The following is a 21,067-nucleotide window of genomic DNA, read 5'->3' as shown; positions in this document are numbered from 1 at the left end:
CCGCTTCCATCGCTACCGGATCAGGCGATCGGTCTGAACTGGGAGCATTTCACCCCTGCCCTAAACTAACATCCCCCAATATGGCCCAAAAAGCCAACTAAAACCCTTCAAAACATCTTAAGAGAACCAAAAGACGCAGCAACCCCAGAAGAAAAAACAGGAGACCTCTACAACATACAGTGTAAGAACTGCAACAACCACTAGGTAGGACAAACAGGCAGAAGTCTGGCAGGACGCATCCATAAACACCAACTGGCAGTCAGAAGACATGATGAAAATTCTTTAATTTCACAACATATTGTCTTTATGTGCACTGAGAGCATATGCACCAAAGACAAATTCCTTGTGTGTCCAATCACATTTGGCCAATACAGAATTCTAATCTATTCTAACATATAGGCAGATTTAACCATAGTTTCATTTGGGAAAATGTGACAATCCTAGACCAGGCCAAATCCAAAAATGCCAGGGAATTTCTAGAAGCCTGGCATTCTTGACAAATCAGCCATCAATAGACATTAACAACATCTATAGATCATGCAAAAGAGATAATCAACCAGTACCAAAGAGCACCTCTCCACCAGCAATCAGCACTCAGATAAGCATAGATAACTCCCAAGGTTAATTTCAGACCAACAATCAAGTAAACAATACCCCAATCAAGAACCGGCCAAAGAGACAACAGTAAACAGTCCAACCAAAGAATCCCTAAAATAGCCCCCACCCACACAGACAGGCAAGACACCAAATATAAACTGATAGCAAACAGCACTCCTTACCAGCACTGATGATGTTACCTAGGTAGGGTAATGAAACGTTTGCAAGAAAATAAGCATGCTCAGAGAACACCAAGGTTTCCTCACTCCCCAATATATTTAAAAAGACAGTCACTGGGCTCCAGCCTCACTCTACTCAATGCCTGAGGGAAATCTGGCTTTTTATTCGACGTACTTCATTACTTTTGTTTTGTCCCTCTTTTTTAAAAAATTCTTCAGAGGTCATATTATTTAAGATGCTTAAAATGTTCTTCAGCTTTTATTATGATGGAGTATTGCAAAAAATATGTTGATGCAATCATAGATACAATGGTTGGAGTGGTAGCTCTTAAGTTAATCAGAGATGCGTGGGGTGCCTATGGAGAGATGACATTGTGTTTTCAGTGCCTTTTGCATGACTAATCCCTCCTGCAGGGCCCTTGTGAAGATCATTGAAGGCATTTCTTGGAATAAATTACCAGGGTTTGCTCAGAATTAGACTTTAGTTGTACAGGTCCTATGGAGGTGGCGGAGGCATGGTCCTTCTTGCTTATCTGAGAAGAGTTTAAACCTGTTAACCATCAAGAAGTAAGTGATGAAAGTTTGTGAGTTTTAGCCTCACTTTAGGCATGAAAGCCAGCTGGGTGAGCCTGCCTCTCTCTCTTTCACCCCCTCTCCCCTCCCCCCCTCTCATTTATGTTCACTTTCTCAGGCGGCGTAAAAATCTAATAAATTTTTAAAATGAGATGGACAGATTCTTTGAAGCTGTAGTTTGATGACCAGTACTTTAAATTGATGCCCTCAGTGATGGTGGAGGCTCTGCAAAGTGTCATATGCCTGAGTCCATGAAGCAGTTAATGGTTCTCTGCAGGATGGTGACATCTGTCTTGAAAGAAGCATTTATATGTTCACGCCCAGGGGTGGGTTCTATTTACCTTTACTACCAGTTTGTAGCGGGGCCGTGTGTGCGCGCTCACTTCGCTTGCGCAGAAGCTTCTGCACATGCACAGAAGCGTTTTGATGACATCGGGGTCGGTGGGCGGAGCCTCCCACTGGTTTTACTACCAGTTCTATAGAACTGGTGCGAACCGGGGGCAACCCACCACTGTTCACACCTCAAGAAATCATTACTGGACCCAGCAGAAGAGGATAATTTTTGCCCAGGTTTTGAACTATCATTTTAAGGGAAGGTTGTAGTGAAGATAATCAGTTTACAGTTGTAGAGGATTCTGAAGAAAGTAGATTATGTGGAATATTTTCAGTCAGGTTTCAAACCTGGTTCTGAAATGGTTCTGAAGCAGCATTGATCACATTTGTCCCTCAGAATGGGGGATACTACATCTATCTGGGCCCATCTTGACTTCTCATGGCTTTGATACCATTGATTGTAGTATCTTTCTGGCTCAGCTCCAGATGATATTGTTGATGAAGAGACAAAAAGCTTGCAAGGTTTCTCAAGACTCTCTCTCTCCGCTTCTCCTTTAACATCTATATCAGTGGTCCCCAACCCCCGGTCCGCGGACCGGTGCCGGGCCGTGGAGTACCTGGCACCGGGCCGCGCAGCGGCCGGGGGACATGAACGCTGCAGCGCAAAGGCTCCTGGGCCGTGCGCAATGGGCCGTGCGCAAAAGCTCCTGGGCCGTGCCCCCACCCCTGCGCGCGCTCAGCGGGCCGCGGCGATAAAAAGGTTGGGGACCACTGATCTATATGAAGCTGCTTTATATAGATCAGGGATGTCAAACTTGTTTTCATTGAAGGCCCCATCAGGGTTGTCTTTGACCTTGGGAGGCTGGGTGGGTGTGGCCAATTATTTGGTTTATTATTATTGGTAAATATAATTAATTGATTTGTAAGAAATTGGATTGCATGGAAATAATTGGAATATTCATGTTCATATTGATTAATATACAAAAAAGATAGTTTTATAACTAATTGATTTATATTAAAATGTTGAATTTGTATTAAACAACTGTATTACATAATTACATAATTAAACAATGTGAGGATGGATATAAAAATAGATGACAATGGGAAGGGGTATAATATAGAATAGAAGGGAAAAATTGAATTTGATTAAGATTAGAGATGAGGATGAAGGGTAATATTGGTTTTTTTTAAAAATAGATGAGGAATAAATATGGCAAAAAGGAAATATAGAAATTGTAAATTTAATTGAAATGACTAAACGCTGTTTAAATTTGTGAACCAGCCAAATATTCTGTTCAAAGAAAATACATTGTATGTTTGTATGTGTGTTTCTAATTATTGCTATTTATTCATATTTGTTCTCTTTTATTCTTTAAAGTTTAACAATTCATTCTTTATCTTAATATCTTTATATTTGCTTGGGGTTGGCTTTCTTCCCTTTCATCTTTTTTATTGTACAGCAATCTTTCTCCTCAAACCTACCACCTCTCTCTTTTCTTTCCTTCTTACTTTCTCTTCCCCCCACCCTCTTTTTCTCCTCCCTACTTCCTCTTTCTTTCTCCTTCTCCTTCTCTCTTCCTCCCTCTCTTACCCTCACTCCTACTCTAATTTCCATTCCTTCATCCCTCTCTATTGCTGTAATCCTTTAATGCATATGGACTACTCAGAGGGCTGAAAAAGTTATTTTTGACTGGTCCTCACACTTTTGACCAGTCCTCGAACTTACGACTGTCCTCACATTTTACATTTTTGCCCTATCTTGTCACCATGTTGAAGAGAAGCAGTTGTGAAATGAGTGACATGGTTGTTAAGAATGCTGCACGGGCATAAATGTGAGGATGGTCATAAGTGTGAGGACCAGTCAAAAGTGCGAGGACCTGTCAGAAATGACTTTTTTCAGCCCTCTGGTTAGTCCTTTTGTGCATATGGACTACTCAGAGGGCTGAAAAAGTTATTTTTGACTGGTCCTCACACTTTTGACCAGTCCTCGAACTTACGACTGTCCTCACATTTTACATTTTTGCCCTATCTTGTCACCTTGTTGAAGAGAAGCAGTTGTGAAATGAGTGACATGGTTGTTAAGAATGCTGCACGGGCATAAATGTGAGGATGGTCATAAGTGTGAGGACCAGTCAAAAGTGTGAGGACCTGTCAGAAATGACTTTTCAGCCCTCTGAGTAGTCCCTATACACATAGCCATGGCCACCCGGTCACATGACCAGGTAGCCACGCCCACCCAGTCACATGGCCTCCAAGCCATGCCCACACAATAAGCCACGCCCACAATGGTGTCCTTCTTACCAATGTTAAAATCTGTTCACCTTACCCTATAGACATAGCCATGGCCACCCGGTCACATGACCAGCTAGCCACGCCCACCCAGTCACATGACCAGCTAGCCACGCCCACAAAATAAGCCACGCCCACAATGTCCCTCTTTACCAATGTTAAAATCTGGTCACCTTATGCATGCAGCCCTCACAAGCTCCATTTTCGCTGGCTGAGGCACTGTGGGCTGATCCTTCACTGTTTCCAGGGCGGCCCCACAGGCCAGATCTAAGCACCCCATAGGCCGTCTCCAGCTCCCGGGCCTTGAGTTTGACACCCCTGATATAGATGATCCATTGATTCAAGGCTGTGAAGGTCTGGATAGAGAAGCAGCTCAACCTTTGTAGGACTGAGCAATTGTACATTTTAAGGCCCTCCAGATCCAGTAACTTTCCATCTTCATCTCTGAATGAAGGAGCATTTCCACACATAGAGGTTCCTGTTGTATGTATGAAGTGTATGTATGTGTGTATATTTAAAAAAATGAAACCTCATGGCTAAAATTGATCAAACTCTAATTATATTGGACTCTGGCCTTGTAGCAGGTCCTATGAAGGTGATAATCAAGGCGTGAGCAAGAGTTTGATCTTTTTGGACTTGAGGATGTGGATATAGTTCTGATGGCTAGTAGCCCAGCCAGAATTAGATTTATATTCCTCCTGGTTAGCCAAGACTGGCTGAGCTACTCATATATTATTGAATTGTGGGAAGCACCCCCCGAAGAAAGAAATATTTTGGGAAATATTAAAAAGGCAGAATATTATATTCCCTTAAAGGAGAAATGGAAAAAATCTTAAGGGAGGCAGGAACCAGTATCAGTTTCCCTGCCCCAAGCAGAAACTGAGGAGGCCAGCTTTTAGAAATGCAGATTTGGTAATCCATTCAGAAAGACTGGGTCAAGACAGATACTTAGATAAGCAACAAACAAAAGATTGACAAAATTAGCTCAGACAATTTGCATTTCTCCTTTTGCCTATAGAACCAGCCATGACCCTATAGCAGTGATGGCTAACCTTTTTGCCATCACGTGCCAAAAGCAGGGGGGAGCGCAGGGGGGGGGGTCACACACGCGTGTGCTGACACCCATAATTCTATGCACCCCGCCTCCCACGCATGTGCGCATGACACCCCCCCATGCTCCCCCCGCTTTTGGCACGTGATGGCACAGTGGGCCCGGTAGACCCATTTTTCACTCTTCCCAAGCTCCAGAGCCTTTTCTAGGAGCCTGGGGAGGGTGAAAATGGCCTTTCCCACCCCCTGGAGGCCCTCTGGAGGCTGGAAATGGCCTGTTTGCCGACTGGTGGGCCTAGAAGGCCCAAAAATCAGCATGCTGGATAAAACGCACCTACTCTCAGCTCCATTTTGTCAGCTGCCCAGAATCACATGTGGTTGGTGCTTCTGCTTCATCAATAAACCTTTCTTTCCAATCAACCTCCATGTTGTTTCCAGCATTTTTCTCCCAGCTTGGAACTAAACCAAATGGATTTTCCTTCCAACAGGGTCCTGGTGGTGGTTAGTTTTTCTTTGAGAGAGGGGATAGTTCCAGTCTATTAGGGAAGTAGTGGTCTGCCTCCTCCTCAAGAGGCCATCAAAGGTACTGGACAATTTTCATCCAGTTTCCAACCTTCCCTTTTGGGGGAAGGATGTATAGAATATGGTTCTAAAGCAGCTTCAAAGAACTCTGGAAGACATGGATTATCTGGATCTCTTTTTTATCATGTTTCAGGTCTGGGTGAGACCAAGATAGCATTGGTTGCATTTTTGGATGATCTCTGCAGATAGAGAGATAGGGTTGAGAACCTATCTTTGCTTTTCTTGACCTCTTAGTGACTTTTGATATCATCAAACATGGTACCTTTCTGGTATGTCTCAGGGATTGGGGTTGAATTACATGTTGTTATTCTGGTTCTCTTCCTTCTTCCATGGCTGGTTTCAAGCAGTGTTGACAGGGGAAAAGCGATCCAGCCCAGGCCCCCTCTTATGTGAGGTGCCATAGGACTTGGCATTCTTTCCTCTCTTGTTTAACATCTACATGAAACTGCTGGATGAAGTCATCTATTGATTCAGGATGAGGTATCATCAGTATGTCCTGGGTTCTCCATATGATGCGATGGAGATCCTGTCTCAGTGTCTGGAAGTAGTGAGGGTCTGGATGGGGAACAAGAGGTTTCAAAGCCTCAAGTGGCTTTGAAACTCTTTGGTTCTACGGACTTTCCATCTGTTGTTCCAAGTGTGGTTGCACTATTCTAAACAGATCTTGTAAGCAATTTGGGAGTATTTCTGTACTTGTGGTTCCTGCTCAGATAGCATGTGGTAGCTGTGGCCAGGAGGATCTTTGCAAAGTTTTGTGTTGTGCATCAGTTGCACTCACTCCTGAACCAGGAAGCCTGGCTCATAATCATACATGCTTTAGTCATTTCCCCTTCGGATTATTGCAAAATGCTGTGAAGGGATTGGCCTTGAAGAATATTTGGAAGCTTCATCCAGTGCAAAATGCAATGGCATGGGCATTTATGGGAGTTTTGATACATGTGACACTTTTGCTCTGCAAGCTGCATTGGCTATTGGTATACTTTCAGATACAATTTGAGGTGCTAGTAGTTATCTTTAAAGCCCTTTGTGGGTTAGGGTTAGGGTTAGTAAGGCATTAAAGATCTGAATGGTTTCACTGGCACTGGGGTAGGAAGATTAAACAAACCCTGTTCTTAGCACTATTTTCAGTACTAGCAATCTTGATGTTTCTACTGGTAATTCTTTATCTTTCTGCTGGTAATTCTGCATAAGCCATTATTTTCTCTTATTGTAATTCTTCTTTTCAAGGGGTCAGTTCATAGGTTGTTTCAGTGCTGGTTTGTACTGGCTCTGTTGTTATTACTTCTTCTCATTTCTGCAGTTCATATCAGCTTTTCCTCAGTGGTGAAATCCATTTTTTTTTTACTATTGGTTATGTGGGTGTGGCTTGGTGGGCGTGGTGTGGTGTAGCTTGGTGGGCGTGGCTTGGTGGGCATGGCAGGGGAAGGATATTGCAAAATCCCCATTCCCTCCCCACTCCTGGGGGAAGGATATTGCAAAATCTCCATTCCCACCCCACTCTGGGGCCAGCCAGAGGTGGTATTTGTCAGTTCTCCAAACTACTCAAAATTTATTCTACTATTGTTTTGGAATATTCCATTTTCACAATTTTTCTGAATCTCTTCCAGGCCTGCATCCCTGTTAATGAATTTCCTTTGATCTGCTAATTGTTTGTTCAGTGATATTTGAGTCTGTATAAATTATTTTCCATTGTCCAAACATTCACTTTAAATATCCCAGCTTTGTTGATTTCAATTTATTATAGGCCATAAAAGCGTGATTTTCAAACACAGCATTGTTTTGTCTAGTCTGTGGTTGTTGTTCTACAGGGCTAGGCCCTGGTCATTCAGCTGTAGCTCCTGACTCCTCTTGCTCCCCTGCCAACAGATGCCCAGGAACTTTTACATGGTCCTTGATTACCTGGGCAGCAACCAATCTAGTCTAAGATTCTCAACGGTTAATGAGCTGATGGATACACATAGTCTGGATTTTTGCTGAGGCCTGTCTGGAATGGGTGACCTTTCTGTTAGTATGCTCTACCACCAACATAGCTCTCAATTTTTATATTATTATTATTAGGTTTATGCCTATGTACTAAAGCACGGGTGTCAAACTGGCAGCCTGCAGGCCGGATGCGTCACGTGCAGGCCATGGCGACCCCAGCTCCGTGAAGGGGAGAAATGTTGCGATATGTCACATGACAGCAACATGATGCTGTGAGTTTGACACCTGTGTACTAAAGGAAATGAGAATCAACCAGAATTGCAGATCTGAGGAAGGAATGCAAAAGATGCAGAAACCTAAATCTCTCCCCCAGAATTGATAAAACACATATCATTGTTCATTTTAATGAGAAGGAAAAAGAAAAGAACTGAAAAAGTTTCTTGGATGAGAAATGAAACATTTTTAAAAGAAAAAAAAAGCCAAGAAAGTCCAATCACTTTTTGGAAAAGCATCTTTGGAACAACCATCACCTGGATGGTTGAGAATCTCCAAGTACAAAAAAGGAAATAAACTTGAAACGACCATTCTTGTTCTCCATAAACAAATATGCATTGTATCAAGGCCACAAGAAGCAGTTTGAGAGGAAAGGGCTTGTGTGGGTATTTCCGACAGAACTGGTGAAGTTGTAGTGCATGATCATCCTCTGCCATTTTGCAAAATTGTGTCCAGGTAGCCCTTCCAGTGAAACAAATATTTAAGCCTACCCATTCAGGATCTGGAATCCAAAATAAACCCCACTTTATACTCCTTTCCCTCATCTAAGAAACTGGTGGGAAGAAGATGATGCTGGATTGAGAAGTAGGAAAGTCCATCCTACAGAAGAAAAGAATGGTGAAATGATTGATGTATTTTCATTGAGATGGACAATTGCAAATGAAAAGCCACTGGGTTTATCTGAGATAGATGATGTCCTATCCCCCCCTCTCTGTTGCGAGAGGGCTGTTCAAGTTTTGGGATAGCCACATGTTCTGAGGGCTTCCTTGGGTACTGCACCAAAGCAGTAAAAAAATCTTCAATAAAAGTTGGCAAAGCCTAGAAAATCTTGGAACTTCTTTGCACTTCTAGGTGCTTCCCATAAAAGAACTAAGTTTTTGCAGAATGCACCTGCATGCCTTCTTTAGAGATCTGTTATTCCAAATATCAGATATCAGCATAGGAGCTGAAATACATTTCTGTGGCATGAGTATAACTAATGGCTTTTTCTGGAAAAAAAAATCAACATGTAATTCAGATAAACTACTACATATTTGCACAAAGTGTCTGAAAATGTCTAATTCATGAATCTGAAAAATACAGCTGGACTATAGGGCATAAGACTATAGGGTATTATTGGATATTCATATTTGTCGTATCAAGTGTCAATGTGCTCAAGCCCTTCTTTCATCCAGATCAAATTGTAAGCACTCCTCTGATTTATCAAGTTTATTTGGAAGCAGTGGGTAGTGATTTGCAATGGCCACATGATTTATAAGTTTGTAATCAGACCTTGAAGAATTAGCTTTCTTTTTATAAAAACCAAGGTACAGATGTAAGGAAGACAGGAAGATAAATCCTTTTTTTCAGATTGTAGTCCTTTTTTGGCAATGAAAGAGGTGAAGACAGAAGTTTTGAGGGGGGGGGGAGGGAGGATGAAAAAGGATCCTGTATTTGGTAATGTTGACATTGTGAAGGGTTAGGGTGATTGCCCCATGGCAATCAGTTAGAGCCTGGAATGAAAGGATGAACTATATATTATTCTTGTCAAGGAAGAGTTCATGCAAGGTATAAATCTGACCCTTGCCTTTATTCCAGATTCAAAACAACAGATGACCTATATCTTATATATGTGGATTATTTAGTCATTTACTGCCAAAAAACATGTGAAAGAGCCAAGGGCCAAGAGAGTGAAAGAATATTTATTCATTTATTTATTTCATCAAGCATGTATTAGATAACAGGTATAAGTATAAACATGATTATGAATACATGAAATGGATACGAATAAAAAGGAACATTAGGACAGGGACTGTAGGCACACTGGTGCGCTTATGCACACCCCTTAAAGACCTCTTAGGAATGGGGTGAGGTCGATAGTAGACAGTCTAAGGTTAAAGTTTTGGGGGTTTGGGGAAGAAACCACAGAGTCAGGTAGTGCATTCTAGGCGTTGACCACTCTGTTGCTGAAGTCATATTTTCTGCAATCAAGTTTGGAGCGGTTTACCCTGTGGTGGGTTGTCCCCCAGTTTGCACCAGTTCTACAGAACCGGTAGTAAAATCGGCGGGAGGATCTGCCCACCGACCCCGACATCATCTTCTGCGCATGTGCAGAAGAGCAAGTGCGCGAGTGGCCCCGTTGCGAACCGGTAGTAAAGGTAAGTAGAACCAACCCCTGGGTTTACCTTAAGTTTGTATCTATTGTGTGCTTGTGTATTGTAGAGCAGGGGTCACCAACTTTTCAGACCTCAGGGACCACTAAATTCATAATTTTAAATCCCGGAGACCACTAATATGATCTGTTTAATGACTGGCTGGGTGCGCGTGGCAAGATGGTCATGTGACTGGGTGGGCATGGCTAACTCAATGTCACTCACTTTGAGGGGCACCTTGCCAGCCTCTACTTGCTACTCTGCCCGGGCTCTTTAGAGCCCCAACAGGAAGCAGTTGCTGGAGCTAAGCAGCACTATGAGAAAGTATTGGGAAAACAGCTGGCTCAGGTCAAATTGGATCTGACCGAGAAGGAGGCTTAACAAAAGCATCTCACTGAGGACTACGAGCATAGGCTTTCCAAACAGAGGGAAGATCTGCGGGAGTGCAAGGCCAGATACCAGTGCCTGGAGGCTCAGCAGGCTGAGATAGTCAGCCAGTTCCAGGCCATGATGCAGTCCCACTGGAACAAGGCCCTTCGCCACCAGCGGCCCTTCCCTCCAGCCTTCGCCCAAAGTCCCGCATCATGAGGCTGAAGCAGACACCAAGCCAGAATTTCTGCCCCCCCTCTGACCCACACAAAAAGACCCCAAAGGGGGAGACTCTCTGCAGCAACATAAATGTTCATTGCACGTATCCGGCCCAGGGGCCGTAGTTTGAGGACCCCTGATTTAGTGCAATATAAAAAATGCAAATAATTTTTCTGGGGACCACCAAAATTTTCTCACGGACCACCAGTGGTCCATGGTCCACCAGTTGGTGACCGCTGTTGTATAGACTCGTGTATTGTATTGTGTATAGATGAGTGTATTGCTCATGTATTGTCTCAGTAGAATCTCAGTAATGAAATTGATATGAAAGTGTTGGGAATCAGCTTTTCCTATCTTGGCATCCAGACAGAAGAAGAGTAAGATGGAAGTGACCTCTTTAGCCAGAAACAGAAGACAAGTTCTTCTTCAGTATCTGGGGCTGGCTGGAGCAAATGAGATCAGTGCCCCAATGGAAACTCAAAACGTACAGCAGACTTCAAACAAGGAAGTCTGAGACTACAGGACAGCAGCTGGGAAATGAAAAAGCCAGACTTTGTCAAAGCATTTGGATTCCTGTGCAGGAAGGCATCAATCACAGAAGTCTGGATTCTAGTCAACAGATTTAAGGGAATTAAACTAACTCTCAAGCTACCAGCTAATATTCTGTATTAGTATTGCAAACTGGATTGGTATTGTATTGGTAAAGTATATGGATGCCAACAGGGCAAAATACAAGACAGATTGTTAATCCTGTATGGGAATGAGCCAATCAGCTAGGCAAGTGAAACACAGCCAGTTGTTGTCCTATTGTCTAACAAAGCAGACTTCAGGATTTAAGACCAAAGCCAATAATATCTTTCAAAGACAAGCAAGGATGTATATCTTTAACAATTCTCTGTACTTTCTTTCTTTTACCACGTTAGAGAAAATTTTTGGGTCTTATCATGACATTTACTTTTTTTCTGTCTGAAAAGTAATACTGCATGCTATGCCTGCAAATTTAAATTCAAGCCCCCCCCCCAAATAATTGATCTGAATTTGGATCTAAGGCACACCATTTCTGCAAACTGCAGTTTATATAATTACCACTAGATGGTAATATTTTATTTTATTCTATACTTTTGAGGCTCGTCTTCTGCCTGGTTCTATAGGATGAAAAATTAGAAATCTACTCCATGTTTGGCTCTATAGTCACCTTAGATATTTGTTATTTTGTTTATTTTATCCAGATGTGATTGCAACTTCTGATACTGTACAGAAATTAGAGGTTTTAGAGAATTATGTGGGGTTCCTAAGCCAGCAACCTTGGGAATCACTTAGAGAGAAGGAAGAGAGAGAAATAGAACAAAGTATTACATTGAATCCTTGAACAGGAATGTTGTTATACTACTAATTTTTATTTCAGGTTCCATTTTATATCACACATATTTTTCTCGTAGGCATTCTCATGCTATATGGAAATGAACCAACCATATTAATCTGTAGGGACATAATTTTAAAAAAAACAATATTTGAATCTTTGCCCTTTGCTTCAAATTCCTGGATGTATAAAACACATATGTAACAGTAGTTGGTGGTTTTTTAAAGCAATAGCAATAACACTTAGACTTATATACTGCTTCACAGTGCTTTTTATAGCCCTCTCTAAGGGGTTTTGAGGGTCAGCATATTGCACCCAACAATCTGAGTCCAATTTTACTGACCTCGGAAGCATGAAAGGCTGAGTCAACCTTGAGCCTGGTAAGATTCGAACTGGCAATCAGCAGAATTAGCCAGCAATACTACATTCTAACCACTGCACCACCATGGCTCTTTTTCTTTCTTTTTTGCTATATGTACTTTTGTTTTCCTTTGAAATTATCTCTGAATAACTTCTTAAAATCTAAAAATGTTCCTGTTTAATTTATTTACTTTTTGCTGACGGGGGAGATATTTTAATGTAGTATATATTTTAATCTATATTTTATCAGCGTCATTATTAGGGAATTTCTCCCTACAGTAAAATACAGAACAATGCATTCATAATTTTGTTTTTAAATTCATTTGTTTTTAATCTTGTTTGTTCTTAACTTTGTTTAGTTACTTTATTTTTGCAATGTATTAACATAAATGACAATGCTTGCAATAACTGCTAGATTTGGTTTACAGAACTTTTAATCAAGAAATAAGTGGTACTTAATAAATACCGAGTTAGAATGGGTATATATTTAATAACTCTTTTCTTTTACATTTTAATTAGGTTATTGTACACTGTTGAATGACATTTTCTGAACATCAGTCTATACTTTTGCAAAAAATACCGGTAAATGCATACATAACTGACTTCCTCACTCAAAACCTAGGAAGTTCATGGCAACAGCGACTGGAATAATGTCATATTTAGAAATAAAAGAATATTCTTTTTGTTATCTAATAAGAAAAAAACTGTAACAAAACCCTTCAATTCTTGTGGGCCAAATTAAACAAAAATAGCCGCTTACTGGCATGTCAGTGAGAACATTGTGGCATAATTGATAATTATGATTCGTTACTTTCATATGATGCTTCAGTGGCAACTGAAGTTTTTGATTCTACTTTGTTTCTGGGTTTTTTCCTTTTAAAAAAATTTACTATCTGGATTTCATAGATGTGCAGAAGAAAAGCTGTAAAGAGAATCCCTCCTATTGACACAGCTACAACTGTACTGATGAGATACTGTCCTGGAAAAGCCAGTGGTGAATCATCAACATAAATCTGCAATAAAAATATATCCTGGTAAATTGAAAAATCATACTACTTTAAACGTTACTTTAGATAGATAAGTTTACATTAGTAAATGTACCTTTGAAGGCAAGGCTAGCATTGCAAGATTAAATACGGATTTGAAAATTTATTACAATAAAGAAGCAGAAAGAGTTCTTTCAGCTAAAATACAGTACAGGTAATCCTTGATTTATGACCACTTAGTGACAGTTTGATATTCTGATGGGCCTACCTGAGATGTACTTATGACCTGAATTAGAAGATCCAGTAGTTGCACCCCCTGTGGACACCTGACCATACTCTATGGCAATTTGCAATGTTCTGTGGTCACATGAACAAGTTTTGTAACCATTTTATAAAAGGTCATGTAACCAATCATTTTATACCCAGTATATGTTATGATTGTGATGGACAGGTTCCATTACAGTTGTAACCTGAGGTTATATTTATATTATAAGAACTGAATAAATGGATGGATGGATGAATATCAATAAATCAGTCTCCCTTTGGAAGGGGAAATAATTAAAAAATCTTAAATTGTGCAGAAATTAACAGATTAACTTTGATGATTAAAGAGAGAGAGGATACGAATTATTATAAAATATGGGAGAAATTTTATGATTTTTTAGAAAGGAAATATAGATAAAGATTGTGATAATTAAATAAGGAGAATGTTATATTAAATGTATTGTAATTTGGGGGAAATATAGCAACAGAGAAATGGAAATTATCAAGGAAGAAATTAAGATAGGAGGAGTAATAAAAAGAAAAAGAAGTCATGGAAGAAACACCGAGAAGACACCCGGAAGGATTGATATATTATGTGTGTTTGTTTAAAAAAAACACCTTGTTTTAAAAAATAAAAAAATCAGTCAATCAGTGACAAAGTCTTGTAATGTTGTATTTGTATTCCTTAATGGTATATTTGCTTAACTTGCTTAAATTCTAGAAAGAGACAAGTAGGGGCTCAGACCTGTGGGACATCCATTGTAGTTCTCAATGGAACTATGTCTACATGGAGGGAAGTATGCATTAGGATACCCCAAGATTCTGTCTTAGGTCCAATGTGTCAGGGAAATACTTTAAGAGCTGACCAGATTATAGCTGTAATGCTGTAAGGCTATAATACTGAAATGATGATGCAATGAGAATGAGTCAGCAGGGTTATTTAACTTATTACTTTAAGAGGCTGTTTTATAAGAGAAGCCCTGTGAGGGTATCTCTCTCTGTGTGTGTGCTTCCATGCTATAGCTGATGATTGTTTGTCTGACTTTGCCTAGTACGTGTATGTATATATTCCTATTATATATACATAATTGCCTAATAGTGGTTGATAAACCACTATTTAAAACACAAACCTCTGTTTACTATATTTTGCTCCTGGGTTGTCTCAAAATAGTCACACTGTGTGCACTCTGACAGGCTATGGGCCCAATCCAGAGAGAGGGCCAGAGTGACTGTCACTCTGACAGTGGCTTCTGTCAGCATAATGGGGGGGGGAGGAGTTTTTGTGGTGTCTTGGCTGAATGAGACAAACTACTCTCCTGGAGTGTAAAGATGGAGATGTACCTGCAAAGGGAGGAGTTGTGGATGATAGTTACTGATCCACCAGCAGTCCTGGATGATGGGGACCAGAGAAGAAATGAAAAGGCATTAGCCAGCATAATTCTGGCTCGGGAGGACAGTCAGCTGATACACGTAAGGGGTCTCTAGTTTGCGAAAAAGTGCTGGGAGATGTTGTGCAGTGTGTAGTTAGAGAGACTGCGGGCAGTAAAGTCTTGCTGACAAGGAGACTGTATAAAGCACAACTGAAGCCGGGGGAGAGCATGTCTACACATCTGCAGGCTATGAGAAAGGCATTCCTGGAATTAGAGGAAAAAGAAATGACGTTTACTGAGGCACACAAGGTATATGTGGTGCTCAGTTCATTGGACGCGCCATGGGACATTCTTGTGACTAGCCTAGAGTCTATGCAAGAGAATGATGTAACCATCATGTATTTTACTGGCTGATTGTTGGAGGAAGAACAGAAATAATGGCTGGAGAGGTGACCAGGAAAGGGAGGAGATAACACTCAGCACAAGCCAACATCTGCAACATCCCAGGATGCTGGCAGAGCAGCTGAGACTGTTTACACAGTGAGACGTTGCTACATATGTGGTTCTACAGACCATCTCCAGTGACGCTGCCCTGAGAGGAGAAATAGAGGAGCAGCAAGACAAGGGCATAAGGCTACTCAATACATGAGGGGTGGTTCTTCATCGTCGTTTTCTCTGACAGCAACAGCATTTGAAAACTCCAGGAACACTCGGGGGTTGGACAGTGGGGCAAGTTAGCATATTGCTAATAATCCACAAACATTATCTGGCTTGAGACCAGCTAAGCACACATTTGTTAGTTTGGCTAATGGTCAACGATCTGCTGTTAAAGGTATATGTACCCGAGATAGGAGAATCATTATACAATGTCTTATATGTACCTGGATTAGATCATAATCTGTTGAGTACTTCCAGGTTAGATAGCCAAGGGTATGAAATACTGTTTGCTAGAGAACAATACATCATCAGGAAAGTGGAAGAATTCGTGTGCTAGGGGTTAAGAAGGCTGGTCTGTACATTCTAGGAAGGCAGGAGAATGGTTGTGCATGAACACTTACAAACACTCCCACACATGACAATTGTGTACATTTATTGCATAGGAGATTAGAGCATGCAAGTTTTAGAGTACTGCAGAAGATGCCAGAAGATGCCAGTCCCTAGCTGAGGGACTTAGGATAAAGAAATGCAATGTGTATTTAGATTGCGCAGTTTGTAAGGAATCAAAGTCCAGGGTGTATCCTGTAAGTAAGAAAAACTCAAAGCAAGCAAACAAAGTTATACCTTGGAGACCTGAAAGGTGTAATAAAGGTATACCTCCTGAGCGGTTCACTGCAAGTGAGGTTAGAGTAGGTAGTATTTGTAATGAATCCAGTAAGTACCAAGAGATATGGTCATAGTCATTGCCTAAGCAAAAACAAGATAAATGGAGGAAGTTAAAGAGAATGTCAGGCAGACAGATAAACCAAACTGAGGAAAGTGAGCTGTGAAAAGGGAAAGTGAAGGAATTCAGCCAAGACATGGTGAACATGCCATAATAGAAAGTGTACAGAGTCATTAGATAATGAAACTAGCAGCAGCAGCAGTAGTAATGGTACTAGTAGTGTTTGTAGCAGTGAGAGTAGAAATCGAAGCAGGCGGCATGGACATAATAGTGATAGAAAGCAACATGAATCTGTAAAACATTCAGCTGTTCAGCTTTAAAGGGGAGAAGGAAATACTTTAAGAGCTGATCAGCTGCTGTAATGCTGTAAGGTTGTAATACTGAAATGATGATGCAATGAGAATGAGTCAGCACAGTTATTTAACTTATCACTTTAAGAGGCTGTTTTATAAGAGAAGCCCTGCGAGGGTATCTCTCTCTCCGTGTGTGCTTCCGTGCTATAGCTGATGATTGATTGCCTGACTTTGCCTAGTACGTGTATGTATTATTCCTTGTATATAAACCACTATTTGAAAGACAAGCATCTGTTTACTGTATTTTGCTCCTGGGTTGTCTCAAAATAGTCACATTGTGTGGCCTCTGACACAATGCTCTTCAACATCTTCATAAACAATTTAGATGAGGGAATAGAAAGGGAACTCATCAAATGCAGATGATACCAAACTAGGGAGAATAGCCAAGATAGGCTCAAGATCTGAACACTGGGCCCTATCCAATAAAATGCAATCCAATGGTGAGAAAAGTACCGTAAGGTTTTATACTTGGGTAAGAAAAACTAAATGATAGGTATAGTACCTGGTACCTGGCTCAATAGTATAACTGTGAGAGGGATCTAGGAGTCCTAGTGGATAATCACTTAAATATGAGCCACCAGTGTGCTGTAGCTGCCAAAAAAGCCCCTGGAGTCCTAGTCTAGATCAACAGAGGGATTGTACCAAGATTGCACAAACTATTAGTACTGCTATATACTGCCTAGGTAAGACCAGACTTGGAATACTACATCCAGTTTTCGTCCCTGCAATATAAAATGATACTGAGACTCTAGAAAGAATGTAGAGAAGAACAACAAAGATGATTAGGGTGGGTGGGTGGGGTGGAAGCTGAAACATATCATGAATTGTTGCAGGAATTGGGTATATCTTATTATTATTATTATTATTATTATTATTATTATTATTATTATTATTATTCGTATTTCTATGCCCCCCACTCTCCGAGGACTCTGGGCAGCTTACAACAAAGACAACATGAACAACATATTGCCCCCAACAATCTGGGTCCTCATTTTACCCACCTCGGAAGGATGGAAGACTAGTCTAGTCTAACAAAGAGCAAGACTAAGGGTAACATGAAAGCAGCCTTCCAAGATTTGAGAGGATGTCAGAAAGAAGAGGGGAGTGAACCTATTCTCCAAAGGAGTACAATTAATCAGTGGAATGACTTGCCTCTAGAAGTTGTGGATGCTCAAACACTGGGGTTTTTAAGGAGGCGATTGGACAGCCATTTATTTGGAATGTTATAGGGTCTCCTGCTTGAGCAGGAGGTTGGACTAGAAGACTTCGAAGGTCCCTTTCAACTCTGTTCTTCTGTATTCTGTGTATTTCTGTTACAACAAAAGTATCAATCTTTGAAGCAGAAAATGTTATGGCCCGTCAGCGGCCTGTGCAGCTAGTAGCTGATTCCAACAGTGAGGAGGCTGGTGTGGTGCTGCGCCAGCAGCCTGTGCTGCTGGTACTCAAGTCAGACAATGAGGAGGCTGAAGAAGATGTGGTGCCAGAGGCGGGGATTCAACCAGGACCGTCAGAATCTCCAGAAGCTCCCATAAGTGAAGAAGAAGAAGAGGAGGAGCTTCTTCTCGGTGCACGAGCATATAGAGCTGTTAAAAGGCAGGAGTGGCTCCTCAGGAGGAGGTCTCCTCGAGAGTAAGGCTTGGGGCTAATTGGTCACTCCCGTAGCCTATTTAAGGAAGGACGACGATTGATGCAATTTGCAGGAAACAACTTCGTTCAAATACCTTCGCATCTTGATTCCAGAAACGTTTTGATTCGGCTCTTGTTTCTCTCTTATCAGTTTTCCTGCAAGTTGCTTCTGGGCATTCTGCCAACCACAGTAAGATTATGGTTATCTGAAATACTGTGCCTCAGAACTGAGTTATTGTTCTTTGAATTCTTGTCGGCTGTTAATGAAGTTAAATTAACAGCCCTTGTTTAGAAAAGACTGATTTATTGTACTTGTGTTTGAACAACTACTAAGAAAGCTCATTAGTAGTCTTTAATTAGTAAATTAAGGTTTGAACGGACTTTGTTAGTACTGCATTCTTTGGGGTCCGTAGCTGGGGCAGAACAGAAAAGGTTCCACTTGCTACAAGGAAAGGAATAGAGAGTCCGCCTGTGCCCACGGCTCTTTTATTATGTTGGGGGCTACGAAGACTGGATGCAGTGTTTGCGTTCTATCAATATTCATTTGTAGAAATGTTATCACTCAGACATTGTTGTGGGGACACTTCAGACAATATCACTTAAATTTATTGAAGATTGAATTGCTGTTGATTATATTTGTACTAAGATACAGTTACTGTATATAAATAATTTTTGCCAATGTAATTATTCTATATATTTGGGATTTGTTTCACATTCTTCTATATTTTAGTACTGTGAAAAATATACCTGAAATTCATCAAATAAATTGCAAAAGGAGACTCCGGGAATAGTGGATACTCTAAAATGGAAAAGTTCAGATCCCTATTAAAAAGAAATGTTATTTTTTATTAGTGCAGAATAATATTTCTTTTGCTACAAATACATTTTCTAACATTGCTTAATCTGCTAAAATGAATGTTATTTTGGAGGACATTTTGAAGGACATGAATTGAAATGTCTATGGGAATAATGCAATGCAATGTGTATACTAACTAATTATTGTTTATTCAACAAATCATAGATAGCAAAATCATGCAGTTTTAACAAATATGATTTAAGATTTTTTTTTCTTGAGATGCAGGTATTCAATTTAAGATACATCGGTTGAAGTAGTAATCAACATTAGGATGGAAAAATTCTCCCTTTGGTGCAAAAACAAAGACTTTCTCTACAGTTAAAATTGTCACTTCTTTGATTGGTCATTGTGACCAAGATCATTACAAATGTAGTTTCTACTTGGGCTGCAAAAACCTGGATGATAGCTACTTGACATGTACCTCCTCGCTGCCCTCTAATGATCATCCAGAAATTTGGAGCCAAGATATGGTAGTCTTAAAACAAGGTGGGATAGGATTCAAAATATGGTATGCCAGATTGTTGCAACACTTTTGGCTTTTCTATTCAGAATATGTATTTTATTAGAAGCTTACACTTATTGATATAGTTAGCCCATCTGGATTATACAACTTGGTTTTGACCTTCTTTTCCAAGTACAACCTTAGTTTTATCAAACTAAATGTTTCGTTGGTACCTGAAAAAAATAGTTTAAATGAGTTATAGTTCTAGACATTGTCTGATTATATATTACAGTGATAAATTAATCCTACATAAAAAGGGTGAATTAGCCTATGTTTTTAATATAGATATCATTTTGTAAAAACTAACACTAAAAATTTAGATTAGAAATTAGAAATGGAGACCTATCTGCAGCAGATTTTTTGATATGATGATAACTTATCAGATGAAAGGGCAAACTTAAACCTTGGTAAAGAGAAGTATCATCAAAACTCTTTATCATTAGTGCTTGGGTGGAAACATTTCAAGAATAGTGAAAATGAAGAAAAGTAAATAGATTTGGAAAACAATATTTTTCATTTTAAGTTATTGACAAGGAAGAGAGCATTAAAGAGCATGGCAACACAAATATTTTGAACAGAATTTCTCAGAAAAATTCCTTCTGAACCCCAGCAGTCTGCTTCTTACCTGAAACTATCCAGTTTGTTCTATTATTTACTTCTTTTATGGTGACAAAATAAGGAGATGTCAGATTAACAAAATGACCCTCATCTTCCACAACAAAATAGAGAGGAAGCTTTACTACTGGAAATTTCATCCGCAGAGCCTAAAGACAAATGAACCATAGAGACAGAGATGTTAAAATCATTTTATATATTTTTACCAACGTGGGTGCATGGTTTCAAATGAGATAGCATTCAGACAATATAGGATCCACAAAAACGTATTTAAACTCGCCTCATTCAAGTCAAAATTCAGTGGGACAATCTGTTTTGAGAATATTTTTCCATTTGAAAGATAAGAAGTTAGAGAAACTGACTTAAGAAGAGATACTTCGTGTATTATTTTGCATCTTCCTCTCCCACTCACAGATGTCTTACAGGGCAGGAATGGGCAATTAATTTTCCCAAGGGGTCATTTGAGAAACTGGGATTGTTATGGAGGACCAAACCCATAACTCCTGCCTGAACTCTGCCCATTCGCCCAGAAAGCCATACTTCAACCCACGCAGCAGTGGGTGGCCGAGCCCAAGCCCCTCATGCAATGACCACTGCCACCAGCACCACCACCTCCTCCTTAGGCTGCTCTAGGTGAGGGGCGACCACTGCACAGGTGCAGAATAGTCCTTAGTGTTCTTGCCCTCCTGCAACTGCCAGCCAACTGAAGGAGCCCACAGTGACTTGCAGAGCTGGACTTGATTCATCTTTTCCTGCGCCCTATGGCATGCTTATTTACATTTGATTTTTAATTACCGATTAATCTTAGGTGAGCCACACAGGAACAGCCAAAGGGCCAGATGTGGCCTGGGGACCGTAAAATCCCTAGCTCTGCT

At 40.5% G+C, this 21,067-nt stretch overlaps 1 protein-coding gene across 1 annotated transcript in view; it reads right to left on the bottom strand.

Moving 5' to 3' along the window:
* Positions 1-12,544: 12,544 nt before the first annotated feature.
* Positions 12,545-21,067, bottom strand: part of CATSPERB (catsper channel auxiliary subunit beta) — a 98,875-nt gene continuing 90,352 nt past the window's right edge. The window contains exons 24-27 of the mRNA XM_034418339.2: positions 20,203-20,341; positions 19,650-19,750; positions 18,967-19,041; positions 12,545-13,252 (exon numbers count right to left, since the gene is read on the bottom strand). Coding sequence (XP_034274230.2) covers positions 13,037-13,252; positions 18,967-19,041; positions 19,650-19,750; positions 20,203-20,341 — 531 coding nt within the window. The 3' untranslated portion in view covers positions 12,545-13,036. The remainder of the gene's footprint in view (positions 13,253-18,966; positions 19,042-19,649; positions 19,751-20,202; positions 20,342-21,067) is intronic.

Source organism: Pantherophis guttatus, chromosome 1 (genome assembly GCF_059756535.1).
Source record: "Pantherophis guttatus breed Tessera chromosome 1, ASM5975653v1, whole genome shotgun sequence".
Taxonomy (NCBI): domain Eukaryota; kingdom Metazoa; phylum Chordata; class Lepidosauria; order Squamata; family Colubridae; genus Pantherophis; species Pantherophis guttatus.
Note: the sequence above shows the minus strand (reverse complement) of the source record. Positions and strands in the feature narration are given on the sequence as shown.